At 45.4% G+C, this 19,570-nt stretch overlaps 1 protein-coding gene across 4 annotated transcripts in view; it reads left to right on the top strand.

Moving 5' to 3' along the window:
• exoc6 (exocyst complex component 6) overlaps positions 1-19,570 on the top strand; it is a 54,472-nt gene that overhangs the window by 30,482 nt on the left and 4,420 nt on the right. For 2 of the 4 annotated variants that reach the window (XM_064320411.1, XM_064320423.1), the window contains exons 13-21: positions 2,387-2,484; positions 3,328-3,433; positions 3,753-3,862; positions 6,364-6,475; positions 6,766-6,900; positions 7,279-7,458; positions 8,988-9,017; positions 12,131-12,272; positions 15,816-15,889. In XM_064320411.1, the coding sequence (XP_064176481.1) occupies positions 2,387-2,484; positions 3,328-3,433; positions 3,753-3,862; positions 6,364-6,475; positions 6,766-6,900; positions 7,279-7,458; positions 8,988-9,017; positions 12,131-12,272; positions 15,816-15,889 (987 nt within the window). The remainder of the gene's footprint in view (positions 1-2,386; positions 2,485-3,327; positions 3,434-3,752; positions 3,863-6,363; positions 6,476-6,765; positions 6,901-7,278; positions 7,459-8,987; positions 9,018-12,130; positions 12,273-15,815; positions 15,890-19,570) is intronic. The other 2 variants (XM_064320419.1, XM_064320427.1) reach the window with 1 other exon arrangement.

The raw sequence follows: 19,570 nt of genomic DNA, 5'->3' as shown, positions 1-19,570 counted from the left end.
GTTAATTAGTAGAATCAGGTGTACCAAATTAGAGCACTACATCTCCAGGAACAGGGTTGGGCAACACCTTTCAATGGTCTGTTTCTTACCCAGAATTCTTACACCCAATATATATATCTAATGTTTGGGACTGAACAGGTTGTGCTTTGTGCCTGAGGACACACAGTGAATCATCACAGCCACTGTTCTCCACACTCCAGTGGAGTGGGTGTGGGAGGAGGAGGGGGTGCCTGAGTAGGCCAGACACTATCACAACAGAACCACTGTCATAACAGAAACCCTAATCATTTTCATCGCTGAAATTCCAATTCTGAATACAGCTGCAAGCAGTGATTAGACGGGGGCCAAACACAAGCCCAGGCCTCAGTGCTCTTCAACATGCTGCAGCATCTCAACTTGAGAAAACAGCACGTTTTGCCAAACAGTGCAAACACAGTTTTTAAGGAGAGCAGACTGTCTACCCACTTTATGTATTTTTTTTTCTTTCTACAGAGCTGCCAACTATTTGGCTCATGGTACCTCGTAATGGCTAGGTGTTCCACATTCCGTTCGGCCATTTGGAAGAAGGATTTGAGGAGAAAATACTGAAAATGCTGAAAATGCCTTCAGCACTAGTAACACACAGTGGCCATGACAGTGCCCTTTTTGGAGCGAATTAAACACCGCTTTCCGTCATTAAGAAATGTGCGCAATTGTATTTCCTGCAGCAGTAGACTCGATAAGTGACATCAACTCGTTCATACACATTTATCCATAATTTGCTTCCGGTTATTTCAGGATTCCCCAAATACTCTCGAAAAATATGTATCCATTAAGGCTATACCACAGTATTGTACCCCTTACCCCTCATGTTTCTTGGACGATAAACACTGTTGTACCAGCTTGATAAATCCAATGGGTGCTTTGTGGCAGCTCACTGTAGTTTGTGAGTACGTTTAGTTCTTGATAATAGCTTTTATATTCCTCCCTGGGTGCTTTTGAACTAATGGTGCTTGGCTCCCGAATTATGTGTTTGACATAACCTCACAAAACACAACATTGCTAAAGAACAAAACGCGTCCTGTAACAGCAACAGAAGCAGTGCCACAATGGTCTCTCCCTCCTTCTCCCTGTCGATTAGTCTTAATTAAAATAAATCCACTGTGCCTTTGGTGAGGTTGTGGCACAGAGGCTTTTGTAGGCTGTGCTGTTCTTTCTCAGCCCTCAGTGAAGGCCCACTCGTGTATACTGCAGGGTTTATCTGTTCACTTGTGACAGACATCACCTCTTCAGTTTGGGGGGTGGCGGGGGGGGGACTTAGCTCTGTGACCTGTGCTGTTCACACACTGATAGCTCAGTTTTGTAGCATGTTCCCATTCTTTGATCAATCTAAATATATATTATTATTGATATTGCTCCTGTTGTTGTTGATGATGACGATGGATGTAGAAAATTGATGTTGCCAATGATTTTAATGGCAGTCTTGCATATTATGTTCTTGCGTGGATGTACTGATACTTCATTCATAAACTATACATTTCAGCTTTAAAGGAGTACCATGGTGGTTGAATGTGACACTTCCCAGTTGTCTTCAGGCAACAACAAAACAAATGTGCATAATTTTTTTATTCTTCAGTCATTTCAATGTACTTTAAAACATATTTTTCTAAGCCTAAATTTCCCACGATAAAAATTCACCCGAACCGTCTGGGCGTGGTAATGAGAACTGTCAGTTAGCTATGATTGACAGACCGTGCCCCGTTACCATAGCTAGCCCCATGATAAGCGCTATTTTTGGGAGACTGAATTTTCACAAGCTAGCTAGCTTAGTAGTATATCGAGTATCGATAGATAGCTAAGGTAAGGACGTTGACTTATATCCAATTATAATTTTTGCTGTCTAGCTAGCCAAGTTAAGATAAAAGCACAACTATAACGTCCTCATAAAAGCAAACTAGCAAGCTAACGTTATCGATAACATTGCCTTATGAAAGCGAACCTCCTAGCTAGCTAACGTTAGCTAGCTAGCTAAATGAATTTAACCAGAAATAATCTAAAGCCACTCTAATTTAAGTGAACCTAACGTTAGTCAAATATTTGCATTGTCTGAACAGCAGGACGGTGTTTTCCTGTCAGATTTCTTTACGGGGCGTGGAAATGGGAGTGGTTACTGTATTCGTGACGTAGCAAAATGACAACTTTCTCAACCGGTTGAAAATAGGACGATGAATTTAAAACGCATATTTCTCCAAAAATACAGAACGGACATATTTAATACTTTGCTCATTGTGTTTCTTCAATGCCTCTTGTGCAAATAGCACATAAAACCGATAAGGTGTGAAAATCACCATGGTACTTCTTTAAAAAAAAAAGATTGTTAATTGCTTGTGTGATGTGCTCTCTGCAGGGCTATGGATTTCCAGTGAACAGACTCTTTGACCTTCTGTTTGAGATAAGGGACCAGTACAATGAAACTCTGCTGAAGAAATGGGCCCTAGTGTTCAGGTTTGTTCCTCTTTTTTTTTTCCTCCCAAAAATGATATAAGAATAGACATCCTCTGGTCTGTCACAGTTCGTGCCCCACATCCCCCCCCCCCCCAGAGCACAGTTGGGTGGAGGGAGGGACAGACGTCCTCCAGACCTAGTCATAAGAACCGTGGGCTCCCGGAACAGACCCAGACAGCCCCATTTAGAGTTTTTTTACATTGGCAAAAGACACCAGCAGAGTTTTAGTGTCCATTGGACTATGTTAATAAGGTTATGTGGGCCCCCCAAAAAAAACCCAGCCACTTTTATTGATGTGGAGGTTAGTGGTGCGGAACCATCCACAGAGATCATAATTGACAAGCCGACTGTCCCCCCCCCCTCCTCATTTCCTATGGAGGCCTCTGAGAGGGGGGGTTCTCTTATTATTAGGCCCAGCATCCGTGTGACTCATTATACACTTTACCACATCCCGGGCTGGATGTGGGGCCCTGAAGTCACGTAGCCCCCCCCCCCCCCCCTCGTTTCCACCCATGGTGTGCTCAGCTCAACACGAGGCGGAGACAGCGGCCCTTAACGAGGGCCCGCGGCAGGCCTGGTGAACTCGCGGTGCACTCTCTGCACCGGCCTTTGTCCTGCGCTTTTTTTCACCCCCAAATTACAACCTTTGGCAGCGGCACACCGCCGCTGTTTTGACTCTCTAGTGTTCAAATTGCCGGCCTACCGTTCGTTTCTGTCTTCCCAAGGCAGCTGTTAACGTCTCTCCGCTAAGGTAAGCACGGCAAGTTAACTTGAGGTGCACCGCTGTTGCGTAAAATGTACAGAAATATGGACCTGTTTGTGTGTGTGTGTGTGTGTTTGCAGGGAAATATTTGAGCAGGACAACTATAGCCCGATCCCTGTGGAGAACGAGGAAGAGTACAAATCTGTCATCAGTAGATTTCCATTCCACGATGCAGAGATTGAAAAGGTTTGTTGAATGTGCAGTAAGGCCAAAAACTTTGTCCCACACACTAATTGCATGTTGCTTAACCAGTGTTGTGATGGCTGTTTCCTCAGTTTGGAACCAAGAGTCCTCTGACTGTTAAAGGCCATATCTGGTTTTGGAATGTGACATGTTTTGAGCCCATGATTGGCTTTTTTTAACAGCAATAAGTTACACTTGTTGAGAAGGAGTGAATCTTTTATATTCAGATTCAGCTAATTATTTGGAGAGTAATTAATATGTGGGACACTGGGAAAAATTGTATTTGTAATTTATGGAATTTCTTTTGCTTTGCCTTCATCAGCAACAATTTCCAAAGAAACTTCCAATGTCCCAGTCAGTGCCTCAAATCTACATTCAGGTGAAAGAGTTCATTTACGCCAGCCTTAAATTCTCGGAGTCTCTTCATCGCAGGTAATAAAAAAAGCCGTATGCAACTGCCGTTTCACATCCCAGAATTTGTCTCTGTGCATTTGTAATCTGAGTCTTTCAGTAAGGACATGGTTCTGTATGTTCACATTACTCCAGAATGCTAAGCCACATCTACAATTATGTGCACCAGTAATGGAAATATTCAGAGTGCAGAGTGTATTTCACAACTCTAAATAGATCTTTCCAAAATACATCTTCCTGGCAATCTTTATAATCTCCGACAGAAGTAACATGTGAGCACAGCGCTTTGAGACCAGGAGCATTTGTCAGGTCTTTCCAGCATGCTTATTCTTGTTACAAGTAGGATCCCTAAAACATTAGCAGGGAATGTGCCATTCTTGTTTTCCAAAAAAAAGGGGGGGCTTGTTTGCTTTGACTGCAGATATTGTGTTATACCTGTATCTTTGTTTCAGGCATATTGTGCAGTGTACTGACAGTTTTGGACAGAAGACAAACCGCCAAAAGTCTGTTTCAAGCTTAAGTTTTAGAACTGCTGAACAAGTCTCTGAAGTTTAGATTCAGTTGAATGTTGCAGAGTCTTTGGTTGATGGTCCACTCATGTGGCCAAAGAAGACCGGCCCAGTTTCTCTGGTGCTTGAACACAGGCGCGTACTGCTTGCTATAGCAACCACCTGAGGTTCAGACAGGGAGAAAAGCTTGCTCGCCCCGAGCCCTGCTGTGGGAAGAACCATCAAAAAGCCCTGCCCTGTGTCCCGAGCCTCTGCGCTAACTGGCAGGGCCTGCATTTATTTTCCTCTGTTTCCATCCCTTCTGCCAATATTTGTTCTCTTTAAGCTCCGTGGCTTTTCGCTGCGGCGTTGTGAGGGGTCTGTGTTGTGCTTGTTATTGGCACCCCAAATCCTTTCCCAGGGACGGACGGGCTCCCATGCGTCCCATGAGGCTTTACCGTTCCCGACTCCGCGCCTGGTAGCGCCGCCGCTGGCCCGGTTGACCGGCCCTGCTCCCCGTCAGCGGGCATTGTGTTTCGGGCCCTCTGCGGGTCCAGAGATAGGATCTGCGTCAACAAGGGACGGGGGGGGTGCATCTCTCATTTGACACCACATCGCGGCCCATTAAATGTTCCCACGAGCACCCAGCAGGCCCCTGTTGATGTCCAGCAGGGCTTGAGCTTACCATTGGGAACCCTGGCTGCTCACCCTGTCCACCCTTGCCCTTTGTCAGTTATGATAAGGGAATCGTCCTCTGGGGCCATAAGTTGTGTCACAGTTGCGTCCATTTTTGTCTTCCAAACTTGTGGTGAAAACTTCAGGTAGCAGGTAATGCTTGGTGATGTCATGGCCTTGTTAAATCATCAGTGTCAACACCATGACCCCTTGTCCCAGGCCCACAGTCAATTAATGCAAATGACTCTTGAGTCACATGTTGCTAATTGTTTCTTTGTAGAGTTAAACACTTGGTAATGACCACTGTTCGGAACGTTTACTTACCTACCCCGTCCCTCCCAGTAATCAGCTAACCCTGCTACACGACTCTTATCTGCAGAGTCAACCGAAGCCACCAGCGCTATGCAAATACAGGCATCCCTGAGCATAGTCATAATGAGCGCAGGGTAGGCATCTACATCATGGCCTTTTGTGATCCTGTTTCAATGTCACACAGGAATCACAGATTTCATTAACAAATTGTCACTTAAAAGAGGCAGAACTATTTCCAGCCTACAGTTACTGGTCTTTCTTCAAGGGAAGAATGCACCTGTGGGTGATATTTACAGATCAGTACAGGACAATTTTTCCTGAGGTTTTCATAGTTATTGTCTTTCCAGAACATGTTAAAATATTGTTGGAATTTGAGATGGCATTTCTCAGCTGTGTTATTTTGGATCCCTGGATGTTTATGGCAGAATCTGCACCGTTGATGGTGCCATTGGGTTTCATTTTAAAATATTTTTTGCTCCTCTGTAACATTGTTGTGAACCTGCTGCTCACAAGACATTCGATGTTGGCCTGTCCAATTCTTTGGGCGCACTGTATGAGTGTGCAATTGGGTTTCTGTGGGTCTGTCCTTTGTTGTTGGGCTCCTTTCAAATGGGGTTTTAGATTATTTGGTTTGCCGACTTGCAGTACTCTGGCGTATATGTGTATAGCCCATAGCGCTCAAAGACCTATTGTTAGCAGATTTCTTAGGATTAGGCTGTCTGTTGCAAAATAAACATTTCAGTAGGTTGTATTATCTCTTTTGCATCCACAGTATAGTCCACTATTCTTACTGTCATTAAAGGCTAACAAGAGAAATTCATCCAGGTGTTGTTTGGCATACCAATTATCTATGAATCTATGAAAGTAACTGGAGACTAACACTTGCCCTCGGGTTTCATTTTTTTCAATTTCAAAAGCTTTGTTCAGGATCCACTTACAAACACATGCTATATGATAGTGATAACTGATTTTCCCTAGAGCAAGTCCTGGATGAAAAATTTGGTTGTGGGAAGGGTCTGATCATTTCTGGTGTCATCTGAATTTCAGCTCGACAGAGATAGACGACATGCTGCGGAAATCCACCAACCTCCTGCTGACAAGAACGCTCAGCGGCTGCCTACAGAATCTGATCAAAAAGCCCCATATAGGACTGACAGAGGTACGGTATGAGCCAGAGCCCCCAGTGGCGAAGTGAGGAACTGTAGCCCAGATAACAACCCAGTTGTGAAAGAGCATGCTATTCCGGAAACCTTTACTGTGGCCGACTGAGTTAGACTACCAGCCTCATTCTTAACTGTCACCAAAAGATAAATAAATAAAGTTAAATGCCCTATTCTGAACTGTGGTCAAGCCCTGAAAGAATTTGCTGTTGCACAACGTCCGTCTAAAATCAGGAGGAAGGGGGTCAGACAAAGGGCGAACACTGATGTTTATTGCCTTGTTTTGCAGCTAGTCCAGATCATTATAAACACCACCCACCTGGAGCAAGCATGTAAATATTTGGAAGACTTCATTACAAATATTACCAACGTTTCCCCGGAAACCATTCACACTACGCGACTTTACGGCCTCTCAACATTTAAGGTATGAAAATTGTAACACTAAGCTCCTCCCTCCACTTTTCTTGCCATTGATTTTAAGTGTGTTCAGGGTTGCCTCCTAGCCTGTGATGTTTAAACAGTTAAAGTTGCACTCACAAACTATAGTTTAGCATGACTGTTCATTGTTTAGGAGTTGTGATTGCAGTGAGTAATTTCATCAGTTTCCTGTTGTGCGTTTCCTTTTTTTCGGTGTAGGAGTAATGGATGTTCAGCGGCAGAAAATATCTTTGGTCAAAACATCAGTCAAGTACTTGACAAGAATTTTCCGTTTCTGATGTTTTTTGTCTGCAAAATTAGGTTCAGATTGTTAATAAGTTGCGTCTTGAGTTGTGAGGAATTTCTTGGTGTCTGTCACATTTAGGACGCCCGGCATGCAGCAGAGGGAGAGATCTACACCAAACTGAACCAAAAGATCGACGAGTTCATCCAGCTGGCCGACTACGAGTGGAGCATGTCGGAGTCCGACGGCAGAGCCAGCGGGTACCTGATGGACCTCATCAACTTCCTCCGCAGCACCTTCCAGGTCTTCACGCACCTGCCGGTGAGCTCAGCGCTCTTCGTAGCGAATCCTCGTGGTCCGACATGGTGGCGTGTCCTCGTTTTCACTCTTCACCCTGTCGTTTATATATTTATGTGCCCCTCCCCCCTCTGTGACCGTGCGTCCCTGTGCGTGTGTCCGTGTTTTGGGTGTCCTAATGTTGCATGGAGGGAGGTGAGGAACACCAGTCCTCTCTACATTTGTGCTAGGAGTTTATTTTTATTTTTTTAATTGAGTCCAGCCATGTTGGTGGCATTTAATGCTGTTGCAGGAAGTTGCACAAGAGACCATAGTATGGAGGTTTCCCCGGGTTGTGTACCTGATGCTTAGAATCTCATTCAGAGATACAGGGCCTTCAGATAGTATTCAACACCTGTGAAATGTTTCACATTTTGCCCTGTTATACCTTAAACTTAATTTTTTTTTATGAAAGGGATGGTGTTACCTGGGCGATGGGCTGTGTTTGGTTCTCACCACACGTAGCGCTTTGCTTTCAGGCCAAAGAGCTCAACTTTGGTCTCGAAATCTTCTTCCGAAAGGTCTCGAGGCCTGTCGCATGGCTTCTGGCAAACGTTCTAAAGGGTCATTTTCAGGGGTTTATTTCTGAAGCCATTAAAATGCTTTATCTCACTTTGACAACTATTTCATATAGAGAATTACATAGTAATTACATAGGAATAGGGGGAGGAATCCCATTTAAATGTGTTTTCAACACAGCCAAACTGTGAGATAAGCTTTGTTGTGTGAAGCTTCTGAAGGTACTGTACCTGGAGGGCCATGTTTAACCATGTAGAGGGGAATGGGAAATATGTAGTCAATGAGCGATTTTCAACAGCACGAAAACAATTCTGAAAAAACAAAAACATTGAGCAAGCGTGTCCACACCTGTGGGGTTAATCAGGTGGGGGAAAAACTGCCCTTCAGTTCAGACAGAAAATTGGACATTTTAATATTCTTTGAAAAGGAGGAACATTCTGTGGAAACCCTTGTGCTGCTCCCAACAGTTAAGATGACAAGCATCAACTAAGTCCAAGTTATTATTTTGTTTTGTGCAATAAAAATGCTAATAATTTGGGTGTTGCCATAAAAGCCGTGTTGATTGGAGCCTGTTTCAACTCCGAACACGTGTACACATGATTTTATTAGGAAACCTCCATACTATTGTTGGCCTCACACCGCACTACTAGTCCTGACAGATTGAATTCTCCGTATAAATCTGGAATCAGACCTTCGTAAATTTAGCGCGCTTCACTGTCTCTAGCCTCCAGAGAATTTGAACTTGGAGAGCATCGCTTTCTTTTCCTCAGCTTGCCTATGCCTTCAGGCACCTTTAATTTATGTCCAGGTATTTTTCCACATTCAGTTGTGAAGCTGTTTATGAATGCCTTATTCAGTTCTTACCTAATATGTTTTATTCATTTGAATTCTACTTCTGCCAAAACATGCTTGCTTCTAAAACTTCCTTTCTGTCCATTTATTATTGCCATACTTTCTTTCCCTGTTCATATTTTGATTCTTTGGGTTCTGCTCAGAATAACAACAATGATCATGCTGCGATGTCGGTAAGTAACCTCCCCGCCCCAGGGAGGGAACCGCATGCTCGTGTCAGTACTGTGGACTCGCCTCCAGGCTTGTTGCTTCTTCCACGTTTAATTGAAAAAGTCAGATGGCTCGAGGAGAAACATCTAAACTGCATCATTTGCTTTGTTTCTCCTTAGAATGGCTTGAAAAGGTTGTATGTTGTGAAATGACTCACAGTGGGTGTTTAGCACATTGAAACTGACAAGAACAAAAAACCAGCGACGTGTACTTATTGGAGGAGGGTAAGGACTGTTTGGCAGAATATGGGTAAGATTAAGAATACGATTAACCTCACCACCCCCGCTGCCCCCCCGTGCTTAGTGCAAAAGCTCCGGCACATTCTGCGGTGTAACTTTGCCCTGAAGAAGGAGGCACATGGTGGTGGAGAGGCGGCATGGATAAGGCCATTGTCGTAGCGGTGCGGTAGGGTTTCTGGGGGGGGGGAGACGTGTCCCTCCGCCCCCGGGGTTACCGGAGAGAATTCCCGTTGTTCATTGTTGCTGTGATTGGCAGGCGCGGTGTGAAAATCCCAGCTGGCAGCGGGGTGGCGGTGGGTAAGGGCGGACTGTTTTTCCGCGGGCGAGCTTGAAAAGGCGTCTGTCGGGACGGCCGGGTGGGACGGCCCGCGTTACGGAACGGGGCTGGGGGGGCCGACCCCGGCCGCCGGCGCCCCATGCTGGCTCGTGATTGGCGTGGCGAGACGGAGAGGATGTAGAGGACCATCACCAGGGAGGTAACAGCACTGCGTTCCTCAGCCCATCGGACGCCATTAAGGGACGCCCTTAAGTGGACCAGTACGCACGTAATTAGCAGAGGGTAGTTCTATTTCCCATACAGTACACTTTTACTTTGCTGAACGCGGCCCATAAATCATGTTGACTGACATTCTGCTGAATGATGAAAGCTCCTTGGCTGTCGGTTTCTGGCACTTCAGACAGCTGAGTACTTTTTCCTTTTCATATTTTTTTAAACTCCAGACTGGAGGCGAGAGTTCAATGAAAAGGTGCCTATATGTGACCCTGTGGGGAATTTGCGTAGAGGTTGCTGAAATTTTAGTTGAGTTAAAAAGCCTGTGATAGCCTATGAAAGTGTTTAATCGTGTGAGTTAGAGCATTTTTTGGAGCATAAGACCTTTGTATTCTTCTACACAACAGTTATATTCTTATAGTAGTCTGTGATGAGAGTTACATCTGCCGCCTTGTGGCTTGGGAGTCTGCAGAGGAACTCCTGCACAAATTTCCTGTTAGCCGAGCAGCATTAACATTCTTATGTATGATGATGGCTGTGAGTTCGTCCAAAGGGTAGCAAATTTTTCAGTAGTTCTTGCCCTATAATTTGTAATTGAGAATGTGTGTAGTTCCCTTTTTTCTTTCTGACATACATTTCCTTGAAAAGAGCTCAGAACTGAACCTCAGTCGCTGAACGTTCCCTTTTTCTTTACCCGCGAAATGAACCCAGGAACGCGGGCATTTTGGCGCACTCATTTCGTTCGCCTTGAATTAGTGCTGCCTTATCGCCCTCAGGTAGAAGCGTCCTGACTGCCAGGACGTGCACAGACCTTTTCCATTTCGGGGTCATTCTGAAATGGGAGGGGGGGGAACGCCCCACTTTTTACAATGAGCCTGTAGACTTCTGCATGGGTGAGATGAGTGTGTCTGCGTGAGTTCACTGCACTTTCGAGCCGTGCGGATTGCCGTGGCGAAATCTCTTTTGCCGTAGTTGGCTGCGCAGCCACCGGTGTTGTGCCCATCCTCCACCTCCATTGCTGAGCCAGTGAGGGCAGCTGCTCTCCTCAGTGCATGCGCATACTCACTCAGGTCCCTGGAAACGGGGTGGCTGCTGTCCTGTGCCTCCCCAGGTACAGATGTGGCCCAGTCTTAGAGAATCCCCTGACTGCTCACCGGGAGGTTTTCCAAGCAGGTGATCTGATGGAGTGACAAGATAAAAACACGCACCTGCTTGGTTAAATAAAAAAGGGACCTTTTCCGTTAAATACTCTTGGTCCATCACACATTGCAGTTTAAATAAACCTGATCAGCCCTTTTTTAACGTGACTTTCAGCATGCCGATTCTGCAGTGTTTTTTGTGCTGCTTCTTTTCATCAGTGGACCTGTTTCCGTCCCGTTTTGGGGTTTGCACCACACCTCTCATTGCGAGGCCTTTACCTGGCTTACTCGCCCTCTGGCGTGGGCGGAGGGCTCCTCTGTGGTGTGCAGCTCCATCCTACCACAGGCGTTACCGCACTGATTGTACACTGTTAAGGTGTGGTCTTCACTCTAACTACTCCAGCACCTGCAGTTAAAATGAACCGCTAAAGAATTCCTCTCCCCTGATTTATTCCTAATTTTCCACACACCAATTGAATTGCTTTTAGGGCTCCAGAAATGCCTGGTCATTTTACAAATTTTTAAATGATCTGAAATTTAATTCTGCACTGACATTGATTTGGTAACTTAAAATTTTACACATTATTTTAAGCAACACATTTTTGTTTCAAACCGCCATTACTGAATTTCATCAGTGAACCAGCAAAACAGAAATATCCGAATGACGAAGTTACTGATGCTCAAGAAATTACCAGGGTTGTCAAAAGTACTGTACTACTGTTTTCTTTTCTTTTTTTTTGATATTTGAGCAGCGTCCGCCTCATGGAATTATTCATGTGCCCAAATGTATGTGGTACTGCTTAATAAAACCATGACATATATATGGCTTGGACAAAGTGGACCTCTGTTGTCTAAGAAATGCACGTATCATCATGTGTTCCTTGCTCTTCATCAGCATGCACGTAGACGTAACAGCTAGTGCACGTCTGTGTTCTGCTGGTTGTCCCCCCCCCCCCTTACACAGTCACACAACCCTGTTCATTTCAAGCCAGTATCTTCAGAGCCGTCGGCCTGGTGTCTGCCTGCTCATGTTCTCCTATCGCTGTGCAGTTTGGATGTAGTTATATGTGTATACATTTGAGTAGCCTGCAGCACAGGTACAGTACAGTAGTGGGAGCCCTTGTCTGTGCTCCCTTGTGCACTGACCTGCACTGAGCATGTGCGGGTTTCACAGGCTCTGTCCTGTCCGTGTGTCTCTCTCCCTCCAGGGCAAAGTGGCCCAGACGGCCTGCATGTCGGCCTGCAAGCACCTGTCCACCTCCCTGATGCAGATGCTGCTCGACAGCGAGCTCAAGCAGATCAGCATGGGTGCCATCCAGCAGTTCAACCTGGACGTCATACAGTGTGAATGTAAGTGGGCCCGCTAAGCCTGATGGTGTCAGATGAGGGGCGGGGAGGTGACGGGGGGGGTGGGGGGGGGGTCAGGCCTGGTTAATTAGGGCTGTCGAGAGTTCGCCTCTGCTGCAGAATGCTCAGCCGAGGAGCAGCAGGATAGCTGGAAATCACACTTACTGTAAAGTCAATCCCCTCTCCTCTCCTGTAATGAGGAGTTAGAGACCCAGCTCTGTGTGCCGTTCATGCATAGAGGGGCAGCTTCGAAAGGGAGACGCATATAATCCAGGTAAATTATTTGGGGATCGATGACAAAGGAGTTTATTGTGGCTTTTACATTCGGTACATACACACACATTGTGTGTGTGTAACATCAGTGGTTATAAATTCTCATTCTGTCTTACAATAAATAAACTGTCTGTGTAGTTAAACTAAACTGTGACCAGGAAATGATTCACCTGTACCAGCAGAGCACATTGTGCTTTATCAGCCTGGGATCACATAAAAGTGAGGAAACAACAAAATTACACCCCTACAGACCCCACTGAGTCACTATAACACAGCCTGCTGCAGTCACGTACATCAGATTTGCTGTTCGCTGGCTTCCCCCAGACTACGTAATTATAGGTTTTCACTTTGGACAGTCGATCTAAGAGATGACACCGTCTTCGGAGTCAGTACTGACTTTCAGTGGTTTCAATTCCCTGGAACTGTGATGTCAGTTATCCTAAGCCTTTTCTCTAGACACAACTATGACTTGCCAACTGTGACATTAATAAACAGTGTTTAGTCAGGTGCTTTAGAGGGTTCTTCCACACACATACCATCCAAGCTTTGCTGCGCGCTTTCTCAGAAGGAGAAGAGCAGGTACAACCATGACTAATAGACGGCAGCCAGTCTGCTTTGAGTGCATGCAGGGTGCAGCAGTCAGTAGAGGGTTCCCCTAGCCCTGGCCTAATAGAGAAATTACCATGCTTCCAGTTACAGTAGACCAATAAACCACCATTCAAAGCCTTTCGGCGATAAGTGCGTTTTAAATGGATACTTTTGAGCTTGGGGCTATTTTGGCTTCCTGGATCCTGTAAACCAATATGCGTAAGAGCCGCGCGACAGTGACAGCGCGGCGGCTGAGGTGATTCATGGGCGGCGGTTTGGGGGGGGGGGGTTGGTGAGCGTGTCGGGAACCCCTGAGCCCCAGCTGGCTCTGCCACAGGAGGCCTCAGTCCTCACACCTGTCAGACACGCCCCGGGCCCTGCCCCGTTTGGCCTGTGATTTACGCACGCCGCCCGCTGCCCCCGCGGGTTTCCTCGGCAACACCCCGGGATTAATGGTTCGCGTTTCGGGCGGGGCTGGGTGCTGTGTGCTGGGTGGAGTGCAAATAGCTCAGAGGTGCCAGGTAGGCTCCTGCTGTAAATGAAAGATTGGCACAGGGCTTTGCCTGTGTCGTGAAGTTGGAAGAGTTCCCACTCACCTTCAAAGCAGGATCTTCTGCGTGACCCACAGTAACACTGCCTGTTTAGCGTATCAACCATCTGTATGAAAATAACACACACATTATGAAAGCTGTCTGCTGTAACATTTCAGTCCTTGTAATGGCTGATTCCCTGCTAGTGAGGTCCATGCTGGAGGTCTCTGTCCTCTAAGACTTAAACTCTAATATATCAGGAACCATATTTACAAGAGGAGTAAAATACTTCCGTAACCTAGGGACACACATAAATTGTAAAGACTTGAAGGATTTATATTCCATGACTGCACCTTGGTACATTTGGTCTGAGATCTTTAATGACGTTGCAGTGGGTGGTGTAACTATTTGTCATCGAATGTGATTCGCCTGTGATCCAGCTCATAGGGGTGGCTGGAACGCTGGCCTCACTCTCTGTGGTCTCTCTCGTACACACACACAGACACACACACACACACACACACACACACAGGCACACATCTCAGTCCCTGACGTATCGCTCAGCAGAAGTAATGACCTGGCCTCTAGCTCCGAACAGGATGTTGACACTTAAGTGAAACAAATGGGCCGTGGTTTAGAAAACAAATTTGCATCCCATGTGTGAGGCATTTAAAGATTTTCGGAAGAAAAGAACACAAAGGGGCTGCTTCCTCCTCCATGACGGTGGGCGTTTCTGCTCCATTGAGAGGAGTGTTCGGCATGGCTGCACCGGGGCCGAGGGTGGGGGCCTTTATGGGTCAGGCTCTGATACCTGGCTGTCCCAGGAGGGCCTCCGGGCAGGTGTCACAGGGTAAAGCAGAGTTCAGCCCTCAGTCTGCTGTCCTGGGACCATGGGGGGAAAAGCTCCCCCATCTATCCTGGTGAGAAAGCCACAAGAGCCACCCTGAAAATCAGACATGGCAAACGGAGTGACTGTTAGCAAAGATGAATCTCTTCGACAGAACTTTTCATCAGAATTGTTAAATAATGTTTTTGGACTGTGGAGCTAGGAAAGAAAACTACATTTATTTTACTAATTCATTCATTTAGCAGGAGTGTAATGCAAGAGGGGAGAAAAGAGAAATTTCAGTTGGCAAACTTGCAAAATTATCCCAACTAAACCGGTGCTCTCTCAAATCCATACACACTATTACTGCAGTTCTGCCATGACTAGAATTGAAGTAATGCAGTATAGAATTGCAGGAAAAAAGAATTTGCAGAACAGTGTAAACACAAACATGTTTAAGGTGCTTATGATATTCTTCAGTTTAGACCAAGGTGTAAGACCTGATGGTATCCCCCTGAACTCTGGTACCCGTACGATAAGTATTACCTATGCAGAAATGTATCTCGCTCATGCGTAGTGTTTTTCAGTGTTTACAGCAAAAGGTATGTTAATTGGCTCACCCCGTTTTAAGCTTGCATATTTGTTGAAGGGAGCAGGGTTCCAGTGTGGAAAAGCTGTTAAAAGACAAGAACAGACATTCCACTGGGGCAATGGTGGGAGCCTCATTGCTACCCTTCCAACCCCTCCATGGCCCACACCAGCCCTGCTCCGTCCCGCCCCTGTTCCATCCCACAGTCCATCTCTAATCACTCTGGCTGGATGTGAGGTTTTCATTGAACAGCTACTGAAACAAAAACACATGGGTAACATAATGTTTATAGCCCTGAAACACAAGTGTGCAATTTATAGTCCCCCAAGAAATGGACAGCTCACCCAATGGTGAATAAATGGTAGGGTCTAGCCGTCTCAGATCAGGATCTTTGCGCAAACTTTGTATCATGAATTTTCATTTTATGGAGTATTTACACCAGTAAGTAATTACAGCAGAAAGCTTTACAATGAAAACTGGTACATGCAGTGGTGAAGTGAACAACCGCTCTCTGATGAGGCCAAATGGACTGTGGTGCACACACATAAGACTGATATGCCATGGCTTGTGGTCAGGGGTCGTGCCTGTAGAGTGCTGCTGGAGCAGAGGTGTTTCAGGCTTGTACCGACTGTGTGTGTGTGTGTGTTCCCTACCTGCAGTGTTCTGCTGTGGCAGAGACATTTCAGGCTTGTACTGACTGTGTGTGTGTGTGTGTGTGTGTGTGTGTTCTCTACCTGCAGTGTTTGCCAGCTCAGAGCCTGTGCCAGGATTCCAGGGAGACACACTGCAGCTGGCGTTCATTGACCTCAGACAAGTAAGCCCCTCACCTCTCCCAAACACAAAGACTGGGGGGGGGGGGATTCCACAATGCAGAGCACGGGGGGGCCACAGACCTCTGTGCTCCTTTGGGCTTTGTCACCGTGGGGCGGGGGGGTGGGGTTAATGGATTATGGGCTGGCGATCCCTTTGGAGAAGGAAAATAATCTGCGGTAGTGGGGTGCATCATGCCATTGTTCACTCTTCTTACCTGTGCGGTCGCTCCCTTTTTTGTAGTGAAGCCAGTTTGACCCCTTAATCACTGCCCCAGGTGGTTGTTTTCGCAGGTAGAGGCCGCAGATGGGAGGTTCCACAATCGCATGCCAAACGCATACCTCCGAGTCTTCTAATTGCTGACACTTGAACCAATAAACATTTGGCTTCTCCTCATACCATTGTGTGAGATGGCGGGACCTTCCCATAAAGTTCAATCTTCAGTAAAAAGGCGGCTTTCATTAGTCGCACAATAGAATACCCATTACATTTTTGCTGGTAAAATGATATCACTCATTATAATTAGGTTTACCTGTCTAGGGGAGGGAAAATGGAGGTTGAAAAACAAATAAATAAATACACCTATAAACAATATATATATATAAGTGTATATACCTCATACAATTAATGTCCACAGATCAAAATTTTATTGTGGAGACAACATTTTGATCCATTTCACCATGTGTTAGGTACTCTAAATAAATAGCATGAGTCATAAAGGGTAAAATAATAACATCTATTCTTGGATCACCATTAATCCTGAATACTATATGCTTTCACGTGATGTACTCTGTGTTTAGCTCCTAAGAGTAATGCGTTTACACTCATTTCCAACACGTTCGGCTAAAACTATATGTTAAATGAGTCTGCTCACCGACCTCATGATTTAAGTTTAAACCCAGGCCTTAGTCTGCTGGAGGCATTTTGTTTCCTCCCCAGGCAAGATGCGCTCGTATTGTGTGTTCAGCGATGCGTGCAATCCAAGACACTTGATATACTTGTATATATGTAGCAATGCGTGACATTAATGCCATGAATTGACACACATGCCTGGCCCCACCTTCATAAGGTAACCCAGACTGCTTTCATCCGCGCTTCCTCCATGGGGGGAAACACCTGTCTGGATAAATGCATACTTTTCTGACATTTAAAGTCGCCAGAGCTGCAGTTCCAGGCCCCGTTTAAAGGGTAAACTAGTTATGCGATCATGATCTCATTCCATTGCTTTGTGTCATCTTTTAAAAAAAAACAGCACTGTGTCAGTCTTAATTATTTAAGACTCATAACTTATCTCAGTTATTTAATAATGCTGTTTTGCTGAAGAACACTGGAATGCGGGGTCAGGTTGAGAGCACGTACATGGATATGATCTGAAGGTTTAGTACCTGTGTTTTGACCCTGTGAGTGCAAGTGCAGGCTATGCTTACCTACAGAAACATTTTGATCTAAATGAATGCAATCACTGTCACATAAAGTAGTTCATTTATTTAGCCTCAAACTTCAAATTACACTCTGCTTGGTGTGTTGCGGTAAATTATGTAGGATTTATATACATACTTCTGGATAAAACAACATAAACATGTTGTGAATTCTACATTCGCGAAATCTTCAGGTTACATGACAAATCAGATTCAGCACGTGATTTAAAAAACCGTGAACTTGCGGTCAGAACTCCTCAGAAACGGGGATTAAGTGAGCACGCCAAATCACATGGTGGTCAAATGGCGATCTTGTCTCCAGAAAGTTTCAGTAAATGTCTGGAGGATCCTTTCTCTATAGATCCATTCATTTGGCGTTGGTAAAGGAGTGAATGGCAGGTCTCTTTCTGACGTGCTTATGGGGACGCGGGGCCTTTGTCCCGGAGCGCACTTGCAGGGGTCGTGGCGCCACGCCGCCTGCACAAATTCGATCCCGCTCGGGACGCGGGTGCCTGTCAGAGATAAGGGAGCGGGTCCAACGGTCAGGCGCTCCCTCCTCACCCCGACGCTGCCCCGGGGGGGCGGGGGGGTCAGACCCGCTCCGGTCACCCTGCTCGCTGGAATAGCTGATGACAGGTCGAGGCTCAAACAAGGGAAAGCCTGTAGAATCAAAGCAGGCACCCGGGGGACGCGGGACCCGATGAGAGACCCGCGGCTCACAGATGGATCAATGGAAACTGCCCCCCCATCCTCCGTCCCCCCACCCCCTTCTACTTCTTCTTTTTTTTAAAAGGAGCTGACCCAGGATTGAAAGATCACGATCTCTGCCAATCACACGATGGCTAATGGAAGCCAGTTTTCTCCACAATGGCTGCCCTCTCCTGCCCTCCCCTGCATTTACCTGCTGTCACCCAGCGTTGGTGGGGCCTTCCCTACGCTGTTTTATCTCTGGATAATGCGTCTGTCCACCGCAAGTTTACAGCTCCTTCCAGCTGCCCCTTTGACCCGTTTTGTTTGATAGCCTGCAGACTTTACGTATTGATATTTTCACGTTACTTCGTTTTGGTTATTTTGCGGCATTGGTATGCCTGTACCCGTTTTAATATGTTTGACTGTTTAAGACATGTTGTCATTCTTGATTTCTGCTACTTCATAGCTTAAGCGAAATGCTGTCTGGTAAACCAGTTATAGGTGTACTTTTCATTCAGATCTTGACTTCTCAGTCTCTCTAGGTGAATGTTTTGGAATAAGACCAACTTTCTCTTTTCTTTGCCTGTGTCTCTTCAGTCAGCACCATGATGATGTTGACTGAGAAAGGGAGACTCCTTGACTACAAAGGGTGTAGAGTAACCTACACTGTGTCCCAGCAGCCTTGACTCCACAGGTCAACAAGGGTTACTGAAAGCTCGCTGAATGATTTCTGTTCGCTTTCCACAGATGGTGTTCTTAAAAAAAAGTTTCATTGTATTTACTTTTATCCAGTTATATTGATAAGAAAATATTCCGTTCAAGGGTATGATGAGGTAAATATTTTTGCCAATATGCATAAATGTGAAAAGTCACGTAGTAGAGGTCAGTAAGTATTTGAAAATGAGATCTAGGGGATATATTTACTAGCACACACCAAAGTATGTGCTTGTGGTTACTAAGTTTGGTACTTCAGTGTCAAAGTGTTCCTTGGGTCTTACCTTTCTAGATTAGGTTTTCTAAGAAACTGAATATTTCAAATCATTATATTAACAAATTCACAATTTATGCCTGAATAGCTGCAGACACACATAGAGAGGGTTTACAGAAGGTCCCAAATGTATGTGATTGGAATTTGAACCACTCATATTTCTGGTGCAAGGAGCTGTGTTCAGATCAAAGCAAAGGTTGAAGACATGGCATATATCATCATGAGCCATCTGTAAGCTATATGAAGCAAAGAAACGTTCTTCCAAACTATTTGGCAGACATCCTTTCTCTCAAGCACAATTCTGCAGTCTCTTTAGGGTTGTAGATTCATCTCTGAAGACTATTTCGGTGGGGTTTAAGTTCCACCACAATTCAGCACTGACTTATCATCCACTGATTTTTTAAAAACTATGGCTTCTGTCAAAATTAATTATAGTCTCTCTTTCTGCAAAATGTATTAGTCAAAATGACACTGCCCTATTAACCCAGTTGAGAATGCATTTTTCTTTACAGTATGTGCATGTACTAGGCCAGTGTTATTGATTGCATCTCCTTTGGCTTTTAACAAATGATTTGATTTGCAGTAGTTT

This window comes from Anguilla rostrata, chromosome 2 (genome assembly GCF_018555375.3).
Source record: "Anguilla rostrata isolate EN2019 chromosome 2, ASM1855537v3, whole genome shotgun sequence".
Lineage (NCBI taxonomy): Eukaryota > Metazoa > Chordata > Actinopteri > Anguilliformes > Anguillidae > Anguilla > Anguilla rostrata.
Note: the sequence above shows the minus strand (reverse complement) of the source record. Positions and strands in the feature narration are given on the sequence as shown.